The 24,191-nt window shown below is 44.5% G+C and overlaps 1 protein-coding gene across 3 annotated transcripts; it reads right to left on the bottom strand.

Moving 5' to 3' along the window:
• Window positions 1–18: 18 nt before the first annotated feature.
• Window positions 19–24,191, bottom strand: nup98 (nucleoporin 98 and 96 precursor). 3 transcript variants are annotated; one of them, XM_056397408.1, is made up of 35 exons: window positions 23,824–24,191; window positions 22,731–22,844; window positions 22,144–22,239; window positions 21,232–21,417; window positions 20,934–21,076; window positions 20,157–20,264; window positions 19,555–19,735; window positions 19,191–19,357; window positions 18,887–19,024; window positions 18,115–18,247; window positions 17,912–18,004; window positions 17,034–17,177; window positions 16,799–16,932; window positions 16,431–16,618; window positions 15,933–16,049; window positions 15,360–15,549; window positions 14,851–14,950; window positions 13,878–13,991; window positions 13,562–13,700; window positions 13,231–13,408; window positions 11,752–11,913; window positions 9,141–9,380; window positions 8,910–9,042; window positions 7,724–7,986; window positions 7,303–7,484; window positions 6,466–6,728; window positions 6,084–6,359; window positions 5,765–5,922; window positions 5,376–5,516; window positions 5,055–5,206; window positions 4,295–4,516; window positions 3,962–4,203; window positions 3,462–3,616; window positions 3,142–3,253; window positions 19–2,392 (listed from the first exon to the last, which is right to left on the bottom strand). In XM_056397408.1, exons 2-35 carry the CDS (start codon window positions 22,807–22,809, stop codon window positions 2,193–2,195), a joined length of 5,529 nt encoding a protein of 1,842 aa, XP_056253383.1. In that variant the 5' UTR covers window positions 22,810–22,844; window positions 23,824–24,191; the 3' UTR covers window positions 19–2,192. The 3 variants fall into 3 exon arrangements, with proteins under 3 accessions (XP_056253383.1, XP_056253382.1, XP_056253381.1); XM_056397407.1 differs by having other exon boundaries at window positions 17,034–17,174; window positions 18,115–18,250; window positions 23,824–24,190; XM_056397406.1 differs by having other exon boundaries at window positions 18,115–18,250; window positions 23,824–24,189.

Here is a 24,191-nt window from a genome sequence, read left to right as displayed (position 1 = left end):
AAAAATAAAGAACAAATATCTGTTTATTTCTACTTGACTTTATTAAAAAATATTATCAACAAAATCATCAGTAAACATGCGCACACACACACACACACACACACACACAAAGCAGTATCCATCCATGTAAAGTACATACACACACAGTTTGTGTTTAACAGGAGAAATAACAGACATCATGTGGAGCATCCTGTCCAGAAACAGTGAAACTGATTTTACTTTGAAAAAAACGAGAAAAACAAACAAAAAACATTCTTGGCAAACTGACAACCAAAAGCAAAATGACCAATCAATCAACTGATCAATAAGTGAAGGGTTTCTTTCCAAAGCATTATGCATCCAATTTATTAAGAATTAAAGGTGGAGGATAAAAATGACCTGATGTTCCCTGTTTGATTTTCAAAAATATACAATATTTATATAATTACATGCAGTGAAATCTCTGGTTGGCGACTCGTTTGGAAGGAAACGCTTCACGGTAGAAAACAAGAACTCAGATGAAGTGCTACTAAAAAAACAAACAAAAAAAAACAACCACTTGTTTGTTTGTTGTTGTTTATCTCTGGTTACACACACGTTCGATTTACATTCAAACCAAACAGAAAAACAAGAAATCTACAAAAATAGACCATTCGGCATTTTACACTTTGCATGTTGAGTTTTCCTCTGAGTCGTCTTTGTGCACATCGAACCCGTTTGTACAACGTCGCCGCTCTTTAATATTAACATAGATCGTCTTTATTCACATATTGACAGATGAACAGATGCTAAGCTAACGGCTATTTTTATTGACTTACGATAAAACCAAATCTTTGAATGAAAACATAACGAGCTCTCAGTTGTTGGAGAGGAGATGTGTTTGGGGAACATTTCAAAATAATAAACAACTGAAAAATGAGTGTGAAGCTAATTTTAATCCGACCTCCATGTTTTCCTCAACGCCAACAAATAAAGTGATCAGCTGATCATTTAAAAAAAAAAAAAAAAAAGAAGAGCCAGACCAGCGTGTTTCTACGTTTTAGATGCTTCACGTCTTCACTGACAGTTTTTTCCTCCTGCTGCAGACGTCTATCGGTTTCTATTGGTTTCTATTCATTTCTGCAGAGTGAAAATCAAATGTGGCTCTCGATTAATCAATCAACAGAAAATTAATACTGGATGATCAATTAAGTGTTTCAGTTACTTGATATTCTCTGGCTTCAGCTTCTGTTTGATAAGACAGTAAACTGAGAAGAAGTCCCCGTCACTTTTCAACATTTATAGATTAAACATGTCATCGATCGATCAGGAAAATGATCAACAGATTAATCTATAAAGAAAACAATCGTTAGTTGCAGCTCTATTCATAAATGTAATGAGTAAGTTTCAAGACTTTTCACACCAAACAGAAATAAATGGAAACCAGTAGGATCCAAGATGCAGCAGAATCAGTGGATTCAAATGTCTGAAACAGTGACTCTCAATCTTCTCCACCTGTGAACCCTTTAAACAAAACAATGTCTCCGTTAACCAGTTAACCGGTTAATAAGTTAACCAGTCAACGAGTTAACAAGTTAACCAGTTAGAACCGGTTCTACAGAAAAGTGATTACCCCCCGTTTTATATTTAAATCATTTTTTTGAGGTAAAATAATCCAGGAATTCAAAAAACAGAAAAAATAAAGATTTTTTGAAACAAAACTTTTTCTGTTTTCCTGTCAATCATCTTGTGACCCCATGCACCCTGTCGGGGGCCCCAACCCTAGTTTGGGAACCACTGCTCTAAAACAACTGAAGTAAAGTGAGATTTAAAACTGACAGAACGTCACTGGTCTGATCTCTGAGTCGCTCTGTGTCGTTTACTGTTGATCATGTTTTAAAACACTCCCTTGGATCAACACACACTCACACACACACTTACACACACACACACACACACACACACACACACACACAGTGAGGAATGACACGTCGAAGCTTTGTGCCCGTTCTCTACAAACATTCAAACAGACGACGTCCAGAACCGAAGTGAAGCAGCTGCAGGTTCGATCGGTCGAAGACTCAGAAACTACAAGTTCTTTCTTTTTGCTCCTTTTTGTTGTTGGAAAAAGTTTCTGCGTCAGGATTTCATGATGTCTGAGCAGCTCAGTTACAACACCTAAACAACTTTTCACGCCTTCACTGATGTAACAACATGTCTGCCGTCCTGCGCTCTCACTGGCTGACGATGAGCTGTCGCAGGTACGACTGCGTGAGGCCTCGCAGCTCCTCCAGCGTGTAGTCCTCCGGCATCGGCAGGCGGGTGATGTGCGGCGCCAGCTGTGCGAGCGGGATGCTGAGGGAGTCGGACGCGGCGTCGCCCTGCTGCAGGCTCAGCACCACGCGCAGGATGTTGGCCACGCGCTTTGCCATTTCTGCATGGAGGGAGGAGGGGCGGGGGGGGGGGGGGCGGTTAAGGCAGAGCGGCGGTTTAGTGTCATGGAAGCGTCTGCAGGTTTTCACCCTCACCAAACCACAACAGCTGATTTCACCTGTTGGACCTGCGCTCACCGATAGACTGATGTCTTTAAGTTGCTCTGTTGAACTTGTTAAACAGTTTCTTGTTTCCACTCATGGTGATTGATTTGATTGATTTGTGGTGTCTCACCTTCCCTCCTCCCTCATTCAGCTGCCGTCTCTTTCACTACCATCTTCAGATGAACGACTTGTTCATCGCCTCCTCGGTGCTGAACGAGTTTCTGAACTCAGATCAGTCGCCGGAATCCCTGACTCGCCTGAACGCCTCCCTCCTCTGAGAGCAGCTTCTCACCTACCAGACCTTCCTCCCTCCCTCCCTCCCCCCTCTCTTAGATTATTTTAAATAAACTTATTGCAACTTGTTGTTTTTAGCCTGTATTTGTTTCCACTCAGTCGAACTGTCTCATTAACAGCTGAGCATCTCTTCTTCTATGATTTTTAAGCAGGTTGATGGATGTTGAAGATAATGATGTGTGGAAGTCGCACTGAATCATATGAATCACATACATGAGTCTCAGACCAACTTCAGCCAATCAGAGGACAGGTATGCTTGTGAACCCAGCTGCTGTTGTGTTCAGTCGGAGGGAAAAGCGGCAGACTCTTCTGGACATCATCTGCTTAAACCCGATGGTTGAGTAGCTCTTACCTGATTGGGCGAGGCGGTCTCTGGCGGTGCTGCAGGGCAGAAGTTCGATTCTGCTGCAGAGAGACGTGACGTCGGTGTAGAGACGCTCCAGCTCGTAGCCGGCGTTTTCCATCTGTCAGCGAGGACGGAAACACAAACGTCAACACAAACCGTCTCCTCGCGTCACATCGGTGCTGCGTTTAAGGACAGCTTTAAAATGCTACTTTTCACTTCTTCACTAAATTCCAGAGAGAAATTTGTAATTTTAATTATTATTTACTTCACAGATTTAGATTTTACATTAAAAAACAATTTGGATATAGAGAAAACAGTGTCAGTACCTGCTGGATGTCCTGCAGAGTCTTTATGACTCTGATGTAGTCCAGGTAAACTCTCCCTGCAGTGTCCCAGTCCTGGATGGTGGTGCTGTGTTCAGGGACCGCCAGCCCCTCCAGGAACTCCAGCAGGTAGTCGTGATTGTCGTTGATGATGCATTCTGCAGGAGGAACCATGAATACTTTAAATAATACAAACTAATAATCTCTCTGGACTCCCAACAGCCCAAACAGTTTTAAATTCAAAAGCTTTTCTAGGACTTGAACCCAGTTCTCTTCTGTGTTTAAGGATCTTTTCTTTCTTCAACTCATTTTTGCTTTTATTTGACAGCTGATATCAGATTGTATTTTCCCAAGAAGCTCCTCATTTTTGTTTTCAATTTTTCCAAATCAGGGAAATCTTCAGTGTTGACTTGGACAATTAGAAACTAACTGAACCATCACTTAGTACATGTGGCTGCAGGTCTATGTGTTTATGTGACAATGATTAAAAACCCAGGACCCACCTGAGGCCAGATGTTGGATCAGCAGCCGGTGACACTGGCTCCAGTATCCGGCCCGGTACAGGTGCAGGGCCTCCTGGTGTCTGTCGGCGTCTCGTCGGGCTCGGGTGGCCTTGGCCTCGTGGATCCACTGCTCCGGGATCAGCAGCCTCTCGGTCAGGAAGCGCTCCCTCCGGACGGACTCGTCCGTCTCCTGCAGGGGGCAGTGGAGGGTCAACATCTCCCTCACTGCTCGCTCCCGCTGACTGAAGACAGAGAGACACACATCAGTGAATCATCTGACGCAGCAACGTTTATTTTCACAGAGTGTGTAACTGCAGAAGAGATGTGACGTACGTGTGGTCGGGGATGTGCAGCAGGATGAAGACGGCCATGTGCCAGAGGCCGGCGCTCTCCAGCTGTGCGGCGTAGCTGGCGTGGAGGAGTCCCTGCCGCGAGGTGCTCAGGTGGCTGTAGTGCAGCGCCTGCAGGACGCCCCACAGGTGCCAGCTCAGACGGTAGTCCAGACGCTCCCAGGTGACGCTCAGAGGGTCCAACAGCTGCTGCAAGCTGTAGTGTCTGCACACACAGGTGATCTTACTCATCAGTGTCAGATTTAAAACTGTCTGTTACAAACTGAAGGTGTGGGAAGATTAAGCTGCATTAGCATAAAGTGAAATGTAGCAGCTACAGCTGCAACTTACTGTTACTTCCTTGATAAACTGATTAATCGTTTGGCCCATGAAAGAGTGGCGTTGTCTACGTTTACTTTGTTTGCCTCAAATTGCCCCTTAAGGAACCAATAAAGTATTTAGAATTGAAACTGAATTAAAATGTCAGAATAAAACAGCTTCACAAGGTTCCTGAGATTCCTTCAGATTTGTTGTTTTAGTGGATGAAAAGTCAAAAACAAAAGAAACCACAGAACTTCTTTTGCTCGTAAGATAATTCAATTGTTTATCAGAATTATTGCTTGTGATCTGTCAGACGACTAATCAATCGACTGTTTCAGCTTTAATAGGATCCAGTGATTGTGAGTCTGGTCCAAACTAATCCTCTGCTGCACAGACCAACACGCTCCTGTTTGGACCTGACAGGTGAGTGACAGCTGCTTCACCTGTCACTGTAGAGTTTGAGAAGGTGGAAGCACAGGTCGTACAGCGGCCGTTTAGACTCTTCCTCCTCCTCCTCCTCGTCCATGTCCGGCTGCTCCGCCTCCAGGTACGGAGGCATGGGGGCACAGGCGTACTTCCCCCCCTCACATGAGCCCTGCAGGATGAACAGGAGGAGAAGGTCACTAAATTCTGTGTGTGTTGATTTTAGCTTTAATCCATCAGACACAGGTGAAAGAAGTGAAGTGAAAAGAATAAAGAGAAGTTTGCTGAAGTACAAACTCTATGTGAAAAGAAAGACTGCAGAGTGAGAGGCAGCAGCTCACCTGGAAAGCGGCTTCGTATCTGGCGAGGGCGTCGGCCACGGAGGCGGTCGGAGGCAACATGAACCAGAGGTGAACGGCCACGCAGCGTTTCCAGTCCAACTGAGAGCACACGTTCACCACAGAGTCGGACGACTGCCACACCTGCAGGGACGGACAGGAAACACATCAGTGGCACTTTAAAACACTGACCCTCAGCTGTGAGTCGTGAATTCAATCCTGGTACAGACACTTACTTTTACACATTTTAAATGATTTAAAGAGACATTTTTACAAAAGAAGAAGATTTATGTTGTAATTACACAAACATTCAGCGTGAGTAACTGTCCCCATGTCCTGTGAACTAAAGTTCATCTTTCTCCTCTAACACAAACAAACCAAACGTGTCGTACCGGCTTCCCGGCGAGCAGCGTGAAGATGCGCAGTCGTTCCTCCGGCAGGTAGCAGTCGGTCTGCATGCGGTTCCAGTCGGCGAGCTGCAGGGCCAGCAGGTCCCGGCAGTACTGAGAGCCCATGGCCTGAGACAGCAGCAGGGACAGACGGTGGTCTCCTGGGGACAGACAGCTGGATGTTAGCAGTGCTGGTAGGGTTACCATGGAGACATCTGCCTCGTGTCAGTCTGACAGGACAGATGCTGCAGCTGTTAACACAACCAGGAACATTTTTCTGAAAGGACCATCAGAGGTCTGGAAGCTCCCGTTTCCTCCTCACCTTCCTTCTGTGCGAGTCGACACGCCTCACTGATGCGGTTTCCCGTCAGGTAGCTGAAGATCGCCTCTGTGTGGCGACCCTTCCCCGCCAGAGCCACCTCGTCCTCCACCCTGCAGGTGGCGCCGCGCGACAGCCAGGCCGAGAAGGTCCGCCGCCTCTCCAGCTGCTGCTCGTAGTCGCTGGGAGTCTCGATGTCTGGCTCCTGGTCTGCGGGGCCCAACCGACCCCACAGGGCCTCACACAGGGTCCAGACCTCAGCCCAGTACCCCAGGAGGACTGGAGGGGAGAGAGCAGGTGCATTAGCCAGAGTCTAACTTCCACAAATCATTTATAAACTGGGCCGTCTGTTAAGCCACGCCCCCATGAGCGCTCCATCACTCACGGTCTGCGTCGCCCTGCTTGTCATTCAGCTCGGTGATCCACTTGGCGTATTTGTGCAGCGCCGCCACGCCGAGCTGCGGCTGGACCAGCGGGCAGGCCGAGGCACCCGTGGTGCTGATGGTGCTGTGCTCCAGGCAGATCTCCAGGGGGCGCTGCAGCACCGCCTGGCTCTCTTCATCCTCCTCTTCCTCAATCATCTTCACAGCTGGAGGCTCCAGACCCACCAGCTGCTCCAACACCACCTTATAGGGGCTTTCTTTCAGCCTGCAGGGAACAGCTCTGGTTACAGAAGGAAAAGGTCTATAATCGTAATCCTACTGCTGTCAAACGTTTATTATTGAGCTGATGAGATATATACATAGATATATATAGATATATATACATAGATATATACATAGATATATATACATAGATATATATACATAGATATATATAGATATATATACATAGATATATACATAGATATATATACATAGATATATATATATACATAGATATATATAGATATATATACATAGATATATATACATAGATATATATCTAGATATATATCTAGATATATATATACATATATACATAGATATATATACATAGATATATACACATAGATATATATCTAGATATATACATAGATATATATATACATAGATATATGTATGGCCCCATTCTTGCAATGCAAAAGTTAAAAAAGAGTATGCAAGAATATTATATATATAATAAATATCTAAAACCCTAACCCTTTAAGCCATGTGGTTAGAAACACACGCAGGGAAAAGATAAAATAAATAAATGTTATTTTGAGATGTGCGTGGGCCATTAAATTGTTAAATCGTCTCACGGTTTGTTCCTGGCAGGTTTCGGCAGGAAGCTGAAGTCCGTCTTGCTCAGTTCTTGGTGATCCAGCTGTTTGGAGGGGAGTGAACTCAGACGTTGGCCGCAGTGCGCCAGCGTCCAGCCGGGACCCCACCCGACCCGAAAGGACCGACCCACAAACAGCCCGGCGTCCATCAACAAACCTCCCTGTGAAACACAAGATTTTCTGAATCAAGTGTGTTAATGATCATGACAGTGAATATTAATGATTTCAGAACTGATGCTCAGTGTGAACAAGCAATATGAGGTTTTGGGTGAAATTTCTGAAAAGCTCTGCAGCAACTCTGATACATCAGGACATTTTCTTAAATATGTAGTTGATTGATTTGTTTAGTGAATTCCTTGTTTTTGTTTGTTTTATATACGTGATGTCAAACAGGACCAACCTTCCCCAGAGTGACCGACTCTTTGATTGGGACGGGGCCGCCCAGCCGCCGGACGCCAACCGTCCTGACTGAAGGCTCCTGAGTACGAGGGGGCAGCAGGAAGGAGGAGGGGCCGGGGCCCGATCCCGCCCAGTGTAATGACCGGGGGGATTCGACCAACGCCGGAGACGCTCGTGACAGGGGAGGAGGGAAGGAAGGGCGGGGAGAGTCTGAGAGCTGAGGGAGGAGGCCAGAGGTGAAACGAGCCTGAAGGAGACCACCCACTGTAAAGAGAGAGAGAGAGAGAGACAGAGAGAGACAGAAAGAGAGGGAGAGACACAGAGAGAGAGAGAGACACAGAGAGAGAGAGACAGAAAGAGAGAGAGAGAGACAGAAAGAGAGAGAGAGACACAGAGAGAGAGAGAGAGAGAGAGAGATAATATGAAAATAACAATTAGACAATTATTCAGCAAGATTCTTGATCAATACTTTTGACAATCAAGAAAAATTGATGTAATAAAAAGATTAATTTCTCTTTGGGTCAGATCAGCTCATGTTTTAAAGACTAAAGGTTTATTGATCACAAAAGCTTCAGTCAAATTAATCAATAATGAAAATAATCCACTGTGGCTGCAGAGTCTCGGCCGGACTCGCTGGAGAGTTGTTTCTCTTTGTTTTTGTTGTTATCAAAGAGGGAGTGAAGCTAGCCGTCGGTCAGGGTTGCCATGGTAACCGGTGTAACTTGGTATTCAGGAACACACCGTTTACAGAACTGTTTTCATCTTTCATCAGCTGGTGGGGAAACTTCCACACCGTCACTGACGGGACAAAACGTTCCCCCAGTTTGTCACAGCTGTAGACGAGCTTCAGCACACTGCTGATTAGCTACGTTAGCTACGTTAGCCTCGACCCCCCCCCATTGATCAACTGGGCAAATTCCACCCAAGTTTTAATTCTACACGTCACATTTGCACAAATTGATTTTGCCTCCTCAAGCAGATCGTCTGATCAGGGCGGAACTGGACCGAACAGATATCGATGCTAAAGTTTGTCGTTTTAAATCCTGGTGTGTTCACAGCTTGAGGTTTCACACCTGTGTGCTGCACCTTCATCATCACCGAACCCCCGACTGCTCCAAGAGAGAGTCTGACTCTCAGTGAAACTCCCCTGGATAAAAACAGGTTGGACAGAAGTTTGTGTTTCGTACCTGATGGTCGAGTCTGAGCTCCCGGCAGGACGAGGCGAGGAGACGAGACGTCAGTGGAGACCTTCATCGCTCCCTGATCCTGGAACATGTCGCTCTCCTCTTCATCCTCAGCAAACAGAGACGCCTTCATGATCTGCCGACAGAGGGAGATGAGACTCTGTAGTTTTATTTTGGCGGCGGCCTGATGAAGTGATGTACTTCCTGTCTGTGGACGGGGACTCCGGCTCTCACCTGGAGGGTGTGCGGGTTGATCCCCAGTGTTGACGCTATGTGGTTGGACACAGAGATGCCGTCATGCTCTGCAGACATCAGACCTCCGAGCTTCCCACCCGTCGTGTCCATCTCCGCCCCCAGCAGGTCACCGTCCTCCTCTCCTCCCAGCATGCTCTCTGCCGGGAAGCTCTGGGTAATGTCGGCCATGTCGCTGTCCAGCTCCGCCACGCCGCTGGGAAGATCCACGGCGACGGTGGACTGGAAACAGAGACACGGTGAGAGTGAATGATGAAAAACTGCTTTGATTTTATGAATCATGTGGAGGTTAAAGGATATAAAAGATATAAAATAAACTGTTCATGGAACAACCTCTGATGACCCATTAAATCTATTCTTTTTCTCGCTCCGGCTCTTCAGTTATTAGCTGAGAAATGTTGCCTGATAATCGATGAACCGCTGATCTGTGGTCAGTGAATCCTTTTCTGTTTTTGATGCAGATTCTGAACCAGATTAAAAACGTCCTGATTTTTACGCTGTTTACTCATTACAAAGCTAAATTTAAAAACTGTCAGCAAATGTTACGACACTGAAAACAGTATCTCTCGTTGGTTCTGATACTCAGGACTCACAGGTGTTGATCTCAGACTTTAATCACTTCAGCTGACCATATTTTTCATGACCACAAAGAGAAACTGTTCTTCACACAAACGTTACAGACCAGAGCTTAAATATCATCTTCATTAACTTTATTTCTTTGATTAATTGCAATAATCTGTACAATTTATGCCACAGGTCTTAAAGCAGGTTCAAGTCTAAAATCCGCCAGTGAAGAATTTAATTTAGAGCAGTTCGCTGTTGATGCTCATTATAATACACTAAAGTAAAAACACCAGCACAAACATTCTTAGTTTGACTTCCTGAAGAACACAAAGCTTCACAACATAAACATGAGTGGAAATATGTTTTCTATTCTATCAAAACATGTTCTATGACCACTTCCCAACATGTACGTGTGTGTGTGTGTGTGTGTGTGTGTGTACGTGTGTGTGTGTGTGTGTGTGTGTTAGTGTGTAACCAGCTGTAGAATCAGAAAAAAGCTGTCAATATTTCAGTGAAGATGAGAAACAAACCCAACAGATCAAAGTGGAGACATTCAGATTCTGAGATAAAACTCTGTTCATTCATTCAGCAACAAAACTGCATAAAATATCTTCATGTGTAATTTAACAAAATGTCACCCTTTAATAAAAACACTCGATTTTTAAGGTTCACTTCGTGATAATAAAAGTGTCTGAAGAATCATTTCAGCTCTTTCAGGTGTGGAGATGAAACACACACTGACAAACACCGACAGTGTGAACATCAGCAGACAGTACAACTGACGTCTGGTTTGAACTACAGCTGAAAATGTTAATAAATTAATCAATTAGTTTGAGGGGATAAATGCTTTCCTGTTTTATATCTTTATAAACCAAGTTTCTTCAGGTTGATCAGATGAAACCTTTAGTTCTGAGAAAATGTGACAGACATTTTAAAGACCAAGTGATCAATGGAAAGTAACAGATTTAAATAAAAAATGAACAGATTCTACTGTTGTAATGAAATGTTAAATATTCAGTCATTATTGACTAATCAATATAGAACTGATAATTAATGGGTCGGTACTCCTAACTTCTAGTTAACTAGTTAGTCAGCAGTATAAACACTTAAATGTCTGGAAAACACACTGTGTATAAAAATTTTATTAAAGGTGTAATGTGCAGGATTTTTCCGCTGCTCTGTCTGTATTTTTTATTTTCTTATTTTGCCGTGTTCGGGACGTTTCTGGGCGTCGACCTTTGGGCAGAGGGTTTATAGCGGGACTCTATCGACACAGAACAGGGGCTGGTTTCATAAATACTGACTTAGATCTAACAAACTTCAGACGGACTGAGTCTGAACTGCTGCACAAAGCAGTTTAGTTCTTGACTATCTAAAGCCGGACTGTGGTACAATGATTTCTGGGTAATAAACCGCTCAGCTCCGTTTACCCTCAGCGCGACATGTTTGTCTTTTGGAAGAATTCAACAGTTAGACGTTTTAGATGAAGAGTGAGAGAGAAACAGACCTGAGCCAGCCTGGGGCTGAGGTGTCTAATGTTTGTGTCTGACTGATCTGTGAGCAACATGAAGACTGGATCAGCACGACAGACCAGATGTGTGAGAAACCGGCCCCTGGTCTCATCGCTCTCCGTCTCTGATCTCTGGATGTATAAAGTGCTTCTTCTACTTTAGAAAATAACGTTTTGTCAGATTCGCTGCTTTGTTCTGACCAACACTGCCTCCTCTCTTCATTTACTCTCTCTCTCTCTCGCTGAGCCAGAGAGGAGGAGGCACCTTTGAAATCCTGCACACTGCACCTTTATCACTGACGGAGATAAAGTGGTCGTCGACCTGAGGCACATTTAAAAATTCACCAACATCTTTCACTTTTAGCAGCTGATCACTGCTTCTAACTCAAATTAAATGACCTGCTGCCTCCAAACAGCTGTACACAGACAGATGTTTGAGTGGATGCTCCTTTAATCATCTCAGGTGTGTCAGTGAGGAGGATGATGATGATGAGTGTAGATGGGCGCAGGCTGCTCTACCTGAGCCTGTGGCGCCACCTGCTGCTGGGAGGGGGGAAGTTGCTGCTGCATCCTGGTTGGAGGAAGTGACATCATCGTCTTCAGCTTCTTGGGGTCGGCTTTAGGCGGGACGTCCTCCTCCTCGTCAGAGTCCTGGAGGCCATATTTGGAGAAATGGGCCACCTGAGAGAGAGGGGGGGGGGGGGGGGAGTCAGTCACACCTGAGAACAACATGATAATGACACACCTGAGCAGCATCACAGCAGATGCAGGTGTTCACAGGTCCGCTGGGTTCTGAGGAACCAGGACAGACATCGGTGACCTACATAAAAGATCCAGTAATTAAGTGATAATTATTTTCTGGAATTTGATTCACAGAAATGTAATTGGTTGGAAAATGAATATCGTCTCTCTGTTTATTGTCCAGTTGATTATTGCTGCTCTTTCCTGCTGTGGCTCCTCATTAACCGACAGATCACCACGCTGTCGTGGTCATTAACACACAGACACCACATCAGGTCTAATTGTCTTTGCGTACTGAGGAAGAATATAAAGTCTTCAGTGTAGACTTGCTGACACCTAGGAACACCTCTATAACCCCACTGAGTTGGCCCCTTGATCCTTTCATCAAGGAAACACCCCTTCTTCCCTCTTACATCACCAACGCTTCATCGTCTTAACAACATCTTACCTGTAGATATGCTGATCCGGCCTAAGAGCCCCTCCTACCCCCTTGATAACTTGAACCTAGGTGTTACACTGCAAGACCTCTAGAGAACGTTACCTTTTGTTTCTAACCTCCTTTCCAACTTGTTATCCTGTGACTAAATGTCTGCAACCCCAGGTCTATGCAAATACAGTTGTCTATCCCTTTGTCTTCAACTGTGTAACTGTCCCCCTGCCCTTCACTCTGGGTCAGTTTACTGCCTCAGACCCGCTCTGTGTCAGCTGGCTCACCGTATCCTTGGATACCAATAAACTTACATCACTACAGCAAACTTGAAACTAAGGACTTGGGAAAAGCCACCTGAGTACTTTTTGAAGAAAATTCACCCATCTGAATTAGATGTTTTCTGGATCAAATCCAACATTTTGGACCCACAGAACTCTAGAAAACATCCTCATTCAAATCATCTGAATTCACATTATTCTTTCCTGTGAGTTACAGCAGAACCGATACTGGATTTCTGAGGGTTGACTGATATTGATATTCAGAAGTTTACAACGACACAGACAGATGCCGAGCAGGACGTTTTAAATCTCTGGTGGAAAAGCTCTGAAGGACGTCGCTGTGACACAACAACCTTGTTAGTTGTTCGATCAGATGAAATATTGGCCTCGCTCTAATGATTGAGAAAACTCTCCTGGTCATTCAGTGTTTTTCAGCTTCTGTCAACGTAGAACTTCAGGTGACAAAGAAAGAAAAGATAATGCGAGTTATCGGACATAAACCATCTGAGGCTAATTTATCTGAAACCTGTGGGAGCAGCAGTAACTGACCTCGAACACCCAGGATCCCGTCTCGGGTCTGTACTCCAGGAAACGGGCTCCCTGTTTACGAGAGGCCTTCTCCAGCCGACCCTCGTAGTTCATGTCGGTCAGACGCTCGGGGCTCCTGATCTGAGTGCAGGACGTTTTGTCGTTTGGCCAAACGCCGTCCAAGGTCACCTCGGCCCGTCTACGAGCACAAAGAGACAAACAGACTAGAACAGGAGCTGGATGACCAACACACAACTGGTCAGTTTGAGGCAAACCTGCCCCCCCGACCAGCTGACAATCACAAAACATTTCCCCACAACAGACTGACTTGATTGTTCCTGGCTTCACTCACCTGTTAAGCCCCTCCCCCTCTGACGGCTTGTTTTTGTCATCAGGGTACACAATGACCTCCTTGCGTCTGAAGTGGACGATCTCGTCGAGGTTCAGCCCCGTCACGTTCACCTCGCCGGGGAAGAAGATGGAGCCGTAGCCTGCGAGGGCCAATCAGAGCAGAGCAGTGAGACATCTGTCCAATCAGAGCTCACAGGCATCGTGGGACATGACATAACAAGCTGTATGAGTCACCTTCCAGTTTACCCAGGCAGGTAAACTGGATGTCTACTATGCTGCTACTAAGAGGCGGGGGGGTGAGCGAGTGTTGGTGTTACCTTTCCTGCCGACGGTGAAGTTTTCCACCACACACTCTCCGTTTTCATCCACCATCTCAGCCAGATCCTCCATAGAGGGGATGGTGTAATAACCAACACGGTTCAGGACGATACCTGACAGACAGAAAACAGAAACTGATCGATTCATCCTGCAGCTGCTGCAGGATTTCCTGCCTAATGTGTAAAAAAAAAAAAAAAAAAAAAAAAAAAAAAAAAAATCACCACAAAAGCAATTTAGAGTGATTCATTCATCTCACTTGAATCTAAAAACTGTGGTTTAATTTATGGGAGGTTTTTAAAATACTGAACTTTTTAAAGAACATTTTGTCGACCAGAGTGGATGTGAAACTGAAAGCTACAGGCATGCAGGACTGTGTTTTGACAAAGGATCACTGACGTTACACGACTTCCTGTCCATCAGCTTGTTGGAGACAAAAGTTGAAAATATCAAAGGGGGAAGTTAAAATAACAGTTGTAGCCCAGTTGTTGCAGGAGCCTGTGACAGTTTTCCACCTCTGTGTAAATTCAGCCATTAAACGTGTGCGGTCTGACACGTCTCTCTCGCAGCAGGTCTCTGACACAGCTGTGATCAACTGTGTTTTTCCTATTCACAGCTGTATGCAAAGGTGTGACCACCCCGAGGCAGATAACGTGTGCATTTGTTAATCTGAGTGGAGCTGCAGTGAACAGCAGCTCTGGCAGGGATGAATGAAATGAGCTGAAGCTACATGATGATCCTGTTGTTGTTCTGATCTTAAAAACAAACTCTTGTACAACCTGTGGTGTCGAATCATTTACACCTGGACTGAACAAACAACAAGACAACAGATGTATCGACACTAAAACCAATTGTTAGTTGCAGCCCTGTTGATGTTTTTATTTATTGTTGTGATGATGTTGTTTTACGTTTCCTTCTTGACCTTGTCCCTTTAAAAACAACAGATTTTAATCTCAACATGATTTTGTATCTCACCCGCTGGGTGAGGAGACTGTTGAGCCTCCTGCTGCTCCTCCTCTCTCTCCTCCAGCAGAGACTCCTCCCCCAGAGATGCCGACACGTCATCGCTGCTCAGCTGAGGACAGAAAAAAATTAAAGATCTGAGTCATATAATAAATACAATGAACACACACACCTGTCCTCTGACTCTGTATGTCGCAGCCTCATCATTCAAACTCCTGGACTTCACCTGCCCCGTGTTTTATTTCCCATCTCTGATAAATCAAAACTATCTGCTGTTCATGTGAAAACTTGAGCTCAGCATCGAGAGGTTTTTAAAGATGATGATGATGATACAGACTCTCGTGTGTTCGTATAAACTAAATATGTGAATATCTCAACTCTGAGCAGAATATTAAGGCGGATGTCAAAGGTCGGATTGTTGTCACATTATCCCCCGTGTAAACACCACCCCCGTTTATCGAGCTACAGGCTACGTGATTTAGGATCCAGATCAAGTTTGAGAGAACGTTGGCGCTGCTGACCTCCAGGCCGTTCCTGGCTGGTTTGTGCATGTTGAGGTCAATGATGGTGTCTTGCAGGCTGGTCTGGGTGCGGCCCTGTGGGATGGGCTTGGCGATGGGATTGACGTAGAACTGGGTGACCTCAGGGTCGTCATCCGCCCGGCTGCTGGGGCCTGCCAGCTCCCTGAGCTCCTCCTCCTCCTCCATAAGGCTGCAGACAGTATTTAAGTTAATATTCTGCTATGGAAACAGTGGTTTAAAATACACCCTGTGGTTAGAGTGTTAGGTGCTGATTCACTGACATTTTCTGTAGCTTGAGCTGCTGCACTTAGTCTAGTATTATTAATATAAACACAATCTGATGATAGGAGTGTGGTAGGAAATGTTCAGTTGCATTAGCAGAAACTCATCACAGTTTAAAGGTGATGTGGCTAAAATTAAAAATAAAATCTCAAACTTTGAGACTATTCAGGAAATGTTCTCCTACAAACTGAAAGAAGACTCAAGTGTCATATTTGAGACACGATAAACGACCTGCTCCACCTGCTCATTGCTTTGCAGATTTAAAAATACAGATCATTCTGAACCCCTGACCTGTGTCCGTTCTGTGGATACTCTGAGGGTGAAGCAAGGTCATCCGGCTCCGCCTCCGTCTGACTGCTGTACTGACTGCTGTTCAGGTTCTTCAGCACAAGTTTCTTTATGCTCTTCCTGTGGATAAAACACACACACCAAGTTAAACACTTTTTAATATCATAGAGTAACATTCAGAACCTTTTTCATGGTTGCACCAAAGAATGTCAATACTTCCCTGCTGTATATAACAATCATTCCGAGTGATACATTTAATCAATGAACCTGATTTGGACCCGTGTGTATTAATGAATGGGCTTATGTGGCACAGACCCAGGAGCCGAAGCCAGATCCCAGTTAAACACTACGAAGGAAAAACTATCGTGGAAGGAAAAAAAAGCCACACAGACGTTTCAGTAGGGAATTCATACATAGGAGGGGTGGGGGGCCTTTTACTAGTCTTTGCCCAGGGGCCCACGTTGCCATGCAATGGTACAGGTAGTGTTGGCTGATGGGTACCTGGGTATGAAGGCTCCACTGGTGAGCGAGGGCTCGTCATCATCCAGGCCGTCAAACAGCTGCGACTTGGACGAGCCAGATGATGTCAGCGCTTTGGGACGGACCCTGGTTGCAGGTCGAGGGGTCAGCTTGTAGTGGGTGGGCGTGGTCAGAGCCTTCTGTGCTGTCGGATTGGTTGGTTTCAGACGCTGACAAAATAGAGAAGTTGTTAATGTATGACCATTAAAGAGCATCTTGATTTAATAAAGGTGAAGTTAAAAAAAGTGAACTGCAGGTGAATCTGTGTTGAGTATTCATAACACCAACAGTGTCAACAAAAGCAGAGGAGAAGCAACAAAAACACGCCGAATAAAGGAGCAGACTCTCACCTCCTCTTTCTTCTTGGGGTCTGACAGCGGGTTTCTGAACAGTGGTGAGTCACCGTACGGTGAATACGCCAGAACACTGAGCTGCTGCTGAAGCATGGCCTGCTGGGCGGCCGCTGCGCTCGGATCAGTGAGTGCTGGAGGAGGAAAAACAAAACACATCAAAACATACGGTTCCATCACCGCCCCATCTCCTGGGGGACGGAGGTCAAACACGCCACAGACACTGAGGGCTCACCGACGGGTTGTTGTGGAGCTCCGAAGCCCAGGGTGCTGGCTCCACTGCTGAATCCAGTCGCTCCGAACGTTCCCATCGTTCCCAGTGTGGTGCCCAGTTTGTTCTGGTTATTGCCAAACAGAGACGGCTGTCCGGTGCCCACTGCTGAACACACAGCTTTGTTTTAATACATGTCCAGCTGATCCTCAGCCTGTAATACTACACTTTCACAACAGGTTCAGCTCTTCGGTGCTTTAGTTTGAAAACGTCTTCTCTATTTCAATCAGCCATGACGGCTTGTTATTAAAGATGACACAGGAAACTAGTACACAAACAAATACAACTATAATATTAATGACCACGGATTAATTGTTTGTCAGAAAATTAATCGCTATTGTCAGTTTAAGTTGCTAGGAGGGAAAATTCTAAAAATTTGCTCATTGATTTCAGACGTGAGAATTTGTTGTGCTTCTGTTTTTCGTTGTTGTAAACTAAATAACTTCAGGCTGTTTGGAACAAATGAGAAACTTGACAACATCAACTTGGGGTCTGAGAAATTTTCTGACACTAAACAATTAAATAAAAAACTAACAGAATAATCTATGATGAAAATAATCTCTAACTGCCCCAAACGCTGTTCAACTGAATTCAAACTGCTTGTTCTGTCCAACCAACGGTCCTAAATAAATGAGTAAGAAGCTGGAACCAGTGAATGTTTGATATGTTGATAGTTGCAGAAGAATTTTCTGTTGACAAACCATTTCAGCTCCACTAGTGAAGTGTCATGAAAATTACATTACCTATAAAGTATTTTCCTTTTTCTTATATTCACACCCTGGCCTTAACACTGAATCATCACCTGTCTGTTAATCCTTCCTGATGCCAAGTTCCTGTGTTACCTGTTCCGAAGCTGGTTCCCAGTCCGGTCCCCAGACCTCCAGTGGCCGGCTTGTTCCCGAACAGACTCCCTGCAGCAGGGTTCGCACCAAAACCTTGCACCAAAGCAACAACATCGATTATCAATGAGACTCACTGTTGCCTGAAGCGTTGCCGTTGCCATGGGTACCCTGAGAGGTACTATAAAAGTGTTTTACTGACTTACCGAAGGTGGAAGTGTTGGTTCCAGTTCCCAGTGTGAGGGCAGGCTTGTTGCCAAAGAGGCCGGTGCCGGTGCCGAAGGATGGGGCGCTGGTGGTGGTGGTGCCGAACCCCGCCGTCTTATTTCCGAATAAACTCTGCTGTAAGAGAAACACACAAACAGTAAAATTTAAATCTATTTACAATGATTTAGTCTTCACACAAAATTTTCAATGTTATTTTCTATTAGTGGAAGAAACTGAGCTGCCCTCAGCCTGCCAAAGTTTACTCCTTTTAAAAGTTTAGATTAAGATTCTTTTTGCACCACTAGAAATATTTTAACTGCCCCTACCCTCACCGGGTTGATTACATATTGTGATTGGTCAGTGAACTTAGTCCTGGAACACACACACGCAGCACGCTCTCATGAGCACCTTGAATGACAGGCACACAGAGAGGGCCGGAAAGAGACAGAAAACAGTAAAATCTTTGTAAGAGAGCAGTGCAAGGAGGGGCTGAATGAACCAAATCGCTGTGTGAAGCTTTACAAAGAAAAAAAAATTTTTTTTTTTTTGATATTGTGACGGGACGGGTTAGTACATATCTCTTTCATTTTATCACTGGGGCCTAAATAATGGCCTCCTTTTTACAGAATACACTTGTGATGAATCATCCCAAACTGAATCTGTGTGTTACATTAAGCTGAAGTTTCAGTTCAGTTCTAATGAAGTAATTATTGCCTCTTATATGATAAATAAATTTGTCCCATTTCAAATTATCCCTGGTTTACTTTGTACCTGTGTTCCAACATTTCCAAATCCAGTGTTGGGTTGCCCAAACAGCCCAGTGCCCGTTCCAAACCCAGTGGCGGTGCTGGTCTGGGCGGCGCCAAATAACCCGCCCGCCTGAGAAGCTGCTGTGTTCCCAAACAAACCCTGAAAGACAGGAGAGGACCGTTGTGAGCAAACATCGAAACATTCTCACTCAAACTTTTAAAAACCATTGAGGAAGTTGAATTGTGAGATCTGCCTCCCCAGTGAACACAACACTGATGTATCATCACCTTTCAGCTTATTGAGCTGTTGAACTTGTTAAACTCACCATGGTGCTGGTGTTGGCCTGTCCCATAGTGTTGGTGTTGCCAAAGGAGAAGCCAGTGTTCTGTGTGGTGGTGGTTTGACCGAACGGCTTGAAGAGGCTGCCGGCTTGTTGCTGGGTCGGCTGGCCGAACAGACCACCTGTGGTAGCACCAAAACCACCAGTCGCTGCTAGAGAGAAGACAAACACAAAGCATGTCTCTTTCAGTACCTCTAATTAGCACTTCTCATTTTTGGTTGAGGGGTCGAAAACTATTGTTGGGAAGTTTTGCCTCAGATGGTTGAACTGACTCTGGATCATTGTGATGAGATGCTGACCTCAGGCTGAATTAAATACATTAACAGCTACTGTTGTCGTCACCACTTACGAGCTCCGAAAGTGCTCTTGTTCTGTCCGAAGGAGAAGCTGGTGTTGGGGGCTGTGGAGCCAAACAGACCGGTGGCGGCACTGGATGTGGCTGTGGCTGAACCAAACAGACTGCCTGTCCCTGCAGCCATCTGGTTGGTCGGGCCTTTCCTGCCCGCTTGGTAGTCCTCCAACCTCAGCTCCTGCAGGGAAGCAGATGAGAGAAAAACAGAAAGCAACAAAAATCAGATCAGAATGTTAAAAACCCAAAGCTTTCCAAGAACCCCTCCAAGTCACCACATGGTTTCTGCAGGTCCACCGACTGAAACTTAGGACTTTTAAAGAGCTGATAACTGAATACCTCTTCACTGTCCTAGCAACCAAAGTATGACTGACAACTAGTAGACAAGCTCTGGCCTAGAATTATCAATTATCATAATATCACATTTATAACTTCCTAGAATTTTATATTTTCCTCATTAAAAAATGCCAAATGATATAATTATTACAGCTTAAAACTTGCCCATAGCTCCTGTAGCAGCAGTGGCTTTTGCTGCAGGTCTGATGGTTCTGACTGAATCCCTAAAAGCAGCAGCTGGTATGTGTGTCGACCTACAAACTCACCTCCAGAGATTTGTTCTCATACTCCTTCATGGCTGTGATGCACTGGTGCTTGGTGTTGATGCTAGTGGTCACACCAGCTTTCACCATTGTGTCACTTCCTGTGGGAGGCTGAAGGCGGAAAGTGTAATGGATAGAAACACAAATGAGTGTTAAGGTCTCTGTTTGACAATACACACGTTTCAGGGTGAATATTCTTATTTTGTTTATTTCCGCAGCTGGTTGACAGTTCAGGTTCTCTTTTAATCCTTTAAAATCTAAATCTCCATACGACATACTAACTTTACACAGTATCTACGTTATATTCTTTTTTTTCTTTTAAGTGCTGCAGCTCCTCCATCTCCTCTAAGCATTTCATTGTGGGAGGACTGCGCCCATCAAGAGCAAACTAAAAAAAAAAAAAACAACTATATTCATCATTACGTTATTTTAGTGATTGTTTTATTTTTCTTCAGTCCAGCACGACATCGTCAGAGCAACAGTCCAGAACCCAAAGACATCAGTTTACTTGATGTATGACTAAAAAAAAAGCATCAAATCATCACATATAAGAAGCTGAAACCAGCAAATATTTGGCGTCTAAAAATGACTAAAACAATAATTTGATTAAAGTAGTTGGCAAATGATTAATCTCTCTAAACTTTATACTATATTTCCAGTGTGAACAGCAAATTCACAGCAAATTCAAAACATGCTTTGAGTTAGGATGTAGCACAGAAACTGGGACACAAATACAGAATGCACTTCATTTCCCCAGATTTCAGCACCTGATTTACTCACGTTGAATTTTACGGTTGTTCCTGGCTGCTGTGTGGCAGAGAACCCTGAGCCTCCAAACAGGGAGTTTGTTCCACCGAAGGGGTTGGAGGCGGTGTTGGTGGAACCAAACAAGCCGCCGCCACTGCTGGTGCTCGTCCCGAAGCCTGGAGGACAAAAGAGGAGTCAGACTTCTTTAGAGCATTTTTCCTACTTGACAAATCCAGAAGCAGGTTGTTATTTCTGATCTTTCTGACAGACTAAGGAAACCCATAAAGGTGTGAATTTTACACCAAAAAAGTCAAGTTTGGAGGGTTCTCACTTCCGAAAGACGTGGGTTTGTTGGCACCGAAAGCATTGTTCTGCTGGGAGAAGAGCCCGCCGCTGGTGCCTGTTCCAGTGTTGCCAAACAAGCTGGTGGAGGTGCCACTAGCTGCACCAAAACCAAAGCCGGTGCTGGTGGAGGAAGTCGGCGGCTGGCTGAACGTACTGGACCCGAACAGACCGCCTGGATGAAAGCAAATGGAGCAGATTAGTGTTAATATCTACATCTTTAAAGATTTTCCCCATTTCAAAACAACTACTTCTTTTATATCACCTTTTGACAACAAGGCAATTGAAAGCACTTTACATAGGCCAGAGAAGGAATTAAGACAAGAAATAAAGGACACACAAGGCAATACAGAAAAGACACATGAAGAGGATTTAAATGGATCCAAACAAAGTTATATAGAAGATTAAAAGAAAAAAAAAAAAAGAATAAAATCAATAATAAACAATATAAGAATTACAGTGCAGCTACAGTTCCATGCAAGATATGAATAAATAGTCTTAAATGAAAAATCTTCAGCTCTGATTTAGAAGAGTGGAGAGCTGTGAGAGACCTCAAGTTTTTTGGACGTTTGTTCAGATACATGGAGCATGAAAACTGAATGTGGCTTCTTCACGCTTAGTTTGAGTTCTGGACAGTAAGCAGACCTGTCCCAGAGCACCTGAGAGATCACAGAGCACCTAAGAGGTCCCAGAGCACCTGAGAATTCCTAATGGAGCAGTATTCAGAAATGTATTCTGGCCCTAAAACATGCAGTGCTAGAGCTTTAAGATATCATCTCAGCAGGTGAAGTTTCCCCAGACCGAAAGAGCTCACATGTGCAGGACTGAGACTCTCTACAAAGGAATGATATAAACATCTGGCTGTTTCTAACAAGAGCAAATGAGACTAGAGCTGACAAACCAGGTTTATTCTGTGTGGAGCCAAACAGTCCTCCAGTGTTGCTGGTCGTCCCAAATGCAGATGTCCCAAAGCCCCCCGTCGTCCCAAAGCCCGTATCTGCAGATACACAGTTTATGTGAGGACAGTTTGACGTGACACTGATTGATGCTTTACATCACCTGCTACAACTTCAGTCACCAGGAATTAATCCTAGGATACTGAGACTCTCTCAGACTGTACCAACAGACTAGATCAAGATGTTTGGTCGGTTCACCTTATCAGAAACCCGATGAAAGTTACCACTAAAGGGCTGAATGAGATCACCTAAAAGGAAAATGTCAAATTCACCTCACCGTAACTTTTTTTTTTTAAAGCACATGAGTACATGATACTTCCTTTCTCATGCTTTCTCATTTCCAATACTTTGTACTGATTTAAGAACAACATGAGCAGTAAAAGTTTCTGGACGTCTTGGTTGATGTTGGAATTCTGTTTGAGATTCAGGCTTCGCTGTATGAAATGAAACTTCAACAGGTCGTCAAGTCGTCTTGGTGCTACTATGGGTTTCATTTAAAAAAAGGTTTAAAGAAATAAATAAAGCAACTTACTTTGCTGTCCAAAGGTCGATGCGTTGCCAAATCCCCCCGTCCCTCCACCAAAGGGAGTACCAAATGACTTGTTGAACATCTTGCCCTGCTAGCAGGACTGCATAAGTCTTCTGCCTGAAAACAAAGACAAAGATTCACTTTAGAAACAATAACAACATCTTTGTTCATATTCTGCAGCAGGTTTCCAACACTACCAGAAAAGAAAGTCAAATGTAACACTGGATCCGTTTGCATTTCGCACAACTGCCACTTTACTAAAAATCATATTGTTGTTAATAAGCCCATAATGGGAGACAGACGCTAAATCTTCCTACATTACAGAGTTTAAGATTAAAGAAAGATTATTTAACTCAAACTGAACTGGAGCTGCAACCATCACTTGAAATATAGTGACGTGCAAGTTTAAAGTAGCGTAAAACGGAAATAATCGAGTAGCGTATAAGTTACTTCGTTACTTTTCACAGCAGTTTGTAGCCAACGAGCAGCGGTTTTACGGCGACTGACTCGGGTGGAAATCGATCAACTGAAACTTAAACACGACACAGTTTCCAGGTGAAGCTCGGACCCTCAGACCTGATATGTACCGCCGGAGACAACGTTAACCAAGACTCCTCACTCCACGTGCAGCTAACAGGGCTGTGACATCAGCTAGATCTGTTGAACCAAAACACAACGTAACCTATCAGCCCCTGTAGATTGGGTGAGTTTGAAATGTTGGAAGCCCGGCCCGTCTTTTGACGAGCCAGGGCCAGATGAGACCAGTTATAAACCAAGAACCAAAACCGACATAGCCGTAGCATTATTTCCGCCTCAGCTAACTATGTTAGCTCAACGAACCCATCGCATAACCCGAACTATCAACGACCCAAGACCTGCTACTTAATGGCGAACAGTGTCAGGTTTTATACCCACATAAAGTCGGACTAATATCGAACATTTACTGTGTTACCGACAATTACTGTTTAGAAGCTACGTGCGTCAAGCTAACGTTAGCTACCTAGCTCTCCCGCTAACTACTTAGCGTTGCTACGTAAACGTTAGCAAAACAACAGCAAGGCAGACAAAGAATAACTGTACTTTCAGGCACGTTTACCTTTAACAACGTTGTTATGGCTGTTCGGTTTCTTTATCGGCCTTCCTCCAAAACTGCTAAAGCTTCGCAGTCCGAAATATTCAGCGATAAAGGTGTCTTTAGCGAAACATCGACGCCACCAGATAGCTTCGTGTCAGCGAGGAGGGAAAACTGTCGACCGTCACTGCACTTTCATGCGTCATACGTCATGACGACGGCGCTTATTTATTTAGTTATTTATTCGTTTTTTTTCTGGTTTTACGTGCTGTTGTATTACCACAATCATTGTACATTTTCTTTGTTAAACAATTATTTATGTTTTTCTTTTCACTTCTTTTCTCTTAAGGACGTTACGTTAATCTAGGCCCGTGTCAATGTTTCACCTTTAT

Source organism: Seriola aureovittata, chromosome 15 (genome assembly GCF_021018895.1).
Source record: "Seriola aureovittata isolate HTS-2021-v1 ecotype China chromosome 15, ASM2101889v1, whole genome shotgun sequence".
NCBI classification, from domain to species: Eukaryota; Metazoa; Chordata; class Actinopteri; order Carangiformes; family Carangidae; genus Seriola; species Seriola aureovittata.
Note: the sequence above shows the minus strand (reverse complement) of the source record. Positions and strands in the feature narration are given on the sequence as shown.